Below are 3,059 nucleotides of genomic sequence, written 5' to 3'. Positions count from 1 at the left end.
TAATTTTGCATAATATTTTATTCATTTATTTATTATGAATAAAATACTTGTTATGTTTAACTCTTCAGCTACTATGCCCCACTTTTTTGGGACGAAGCGCTATTATAGTGGCTTACTTGTTTTCTTGCTTCAAAAGCTGTGTTACGTTGCGTAGGTGATGTAGAAATGTCTTCATTTGTTTTCTCGCAACACGCTTTAGTAGTAGTATTAAGTGATATCTCTGAGAGATATCACAAAAATACATAAATGCGTAGTTGAAGGCATCGAAACACCGATCGCGGTACTAATTTCACTTACATATTCTCCGCGTCAGAGTAGTCCGTATAAGCGATACAGTTGCACGGCCTGCTCTGCCGTAGTTAAAGGGTTAAATTACATACTTTTTAAATTTGCATATTACTTTTTAATTTAATATGCAGTTTGTAATTTTATAATGAAAAAAATTAATAAAACTCTATTAATGCATCTAAGGAAGACTAATAGAAGTAGTATAAAGTATATATAGTACAAATATTGAATGAAAATCATTCTTGTAGAAATATAGAAAACTATGTAGCTCTGGCAGTACTGTATTATTATGTCATTACTTGAAGTTTCATCAAAGTATTCATCTTTATATATTTTACAAACTCATTTTTATAATACTTAAAATCTGATACATAAGTGTATATTTCAAATATTGTGGTACTTAATAATTGCTTTTAATTTGTAACTTTTTTATTAATGTTAACCATTTTTAAATAATTAAAGAGCAAAATACTTTAATTTCTTGAATGAATATTTTTGTAGAACTTTACAAAACAAAAGAGTTACATTTTCCTTTTCTAACTTATTCTTGAGTGTGTGTATGTAAATATGTATGTACTTTACTTTTATGTATATATTCAAATGTTTTAAGAACAATATACTTAATATTTGTTTTCAGAAGACCATGTACACCTTCTGTAGATTGATTTTCTCTATGATCAGAAATAATATGATTTATTATTATTTAACCAAGATAAATCATTCATATGTTGATTGATTAATCTTCTCTGCATAATACATCAGTTAAAACTTTTTTCTATTTTTTGCTTTGTATACTAGAAACTATGAATTTGAAGCACGATCTGCAAGGTGTAACAATAGATATATTTTGATATCATAATTATCTATCAAAATTATAGCTCACTGAAAACTGATTATTTTGTTTTTCACACTCATGAGAGAGTTATATTTGAATTATCTATTGTTTCAATGCAGTTATTAAGGGGTAGTTTTCTAATGTTAGAAACAGAATACAATGTTAAAACATCAGTTTATCAATATTTAAATATCATCTTGTTTTTCTGTTTGTATATAAATACTATTGTATGCTGAAACAGATATCTACCTTATTGTGAACAGAAATCACTACAATATAATAAACAATATAAGAATCTATAATACTTAACTAAACATCAGATTTTAGATTAACAATGAGTTTAACATTGATAGTCGTTCCATTTCGATATTTTCTCATTCTCATTCAGAAAATCCCGAATGTATTGATGTTTCGAATTATATTTGTTTTAATACATACAAATAGTGTATGAATAAGTACAAATGTTAGCATAATATCCAGCATAGAATTAAACATAAATTTTTAAGCGCATATATTAAAATAATTTGTGACATTGACATTTATAGATGCTACAATTATCATCTCATTTTTTATGAATAGTTATAAATGAAAAGTAAAAACAATTTGTGATAAACTAAAAGATACTTTTCATAATTATTATGTTACTAAAATAAATACTAACTTGCAAATTGTAAAGGTGTTAAAACAGAAACTTATGGAAGTATATTGCCACTTGTATTCATGATTTTTTGTGTAATTATTGAATGATATCTAGAATTGATTATGCAGCTTTTATGGATAGACTTTATTTTAGTTGTTTCCCCTCCTTACCTGTAATTTGAAAACATGGAAAGTCTAAACTTTAATGTCCCTATGATACTATTTAAAAACCGTTTTACCTTGCAATGTGCCTATAAAAAAGCTGCATTACAGTCCCTAGAACTGTGATTTTAAGAATCATATGTGCATTATATTATGTAATTTGAGTGTACACAGATGTCTATTATTATTATGAGTAATACTTGTGCACTTATTACACTGTAAGTTACTCCAGAGTAATTTTCAACATTTAATAACAGTTTTGTACATTTACAATGAATGTATATTAGTGAAAACATTGTATAATATGTATACATTGGAAAATATGAATAAAAATTCATGGCAGACACTAATTACTTAACACAAGAAATCTAAAATAAATAGAACTTTACAGAAACAAAACGTTTTAATTTTTCTTTTTTATTCATTTGCAGATATGACAAAGCATTGCGATTATTTTCACTCTAATAATTTAAAAGCAAGGTTATAATGCTAAAAGTTTGATAAAAATAACTATAACATTTATCAGTCTCTTATTTAAAAGAAAAGTAATATCTTCTTAGTATCAATATATATTTTTAAATTATTAACCAGCAAATACTAATAGACATACTTTTTAATAGTTTATGTATTTAGAATATTATATATAATTTGTAGATAATTATCTAATAGAAGTCTTCATAAATACATGAAAAAAACGACAATTATGGTTTTCAGGCTGTTCTCGTTTCGTCGTACAGGAAACTACAAATGTACAAGAAGATGCGCAAAGATAATTGAAGAATTTATACTACAAACGTTATGTAGATTTTAGAGTTTAATTTTATTTACTAACAAATTTCAACAGGCAATAGCTACTATAAAAGTGGTATACCTTTAAGTGTAACTATACTACACATTTATAATGTTTGTTTGGTTTAAACGTAACTAATTCCTGCTTGAAACTTGATTGAAGTCTATTGTTTACACATGCAAAAGTGTATATTTTAATGTGATATTCGAAGATAGTTGAAACTGATGTTTTATTTTTATTACTGTTAACAGAAATCCTAATCGTTTACTTATTGTTAATATGAAAAAAAGATTTATTTTTGAAAAGTAATTTAATTATGCGAAGAATCTAATTGTTAATAATTAT

At 25.3% G+C, this 3,059-nt stretch overlaps 1 protein-coding gene across 1 annotated transcript in view; it reads left to right on the top strand.

The window, feature by feature from the left end:
• LOC108570739 (uracil phosphoribosyltransferase homolog) overlaps positions 1–2,764 on the top strand; it is a 5,131-nt gene extending 2,367 nt beyond the window's left edge. The window contains exon 7 of the mRNA XM_017932643.1: positions 2,639–2,764. Within this exon, the coding sequence (XP_017788132.1) occupies positions 2,639–2,697 (59 nt within the window). The 3' untranslated portion in view covers positions 2,698–2,764. The remainder of the gene's footprint in view (positions 1–2,638) is intronic.
• The last annotated feature ends 295 nt before the right edge of the window (positions 2,765–3,059 follow it).

The sequence above is a fragment of the Habropoda laboriosa genome, unplaced genomic scaffold (genome assembly GCF_001263275.1).
Source record: "Habropoda laboriosa isolate 0110345459 unplaced genomic scaffold, ASM126327v1 scaffold87, whole genome shotgun sequence".
NCBI lineage: Eukaryota > Metazoa > Arthropoda > Insecta > Hymenoptera > Apidae > Habropoda > Habropoda laboriosa.
This window is presented reverse-complemented; position numbering and strand designations above follow the sequence as displayed.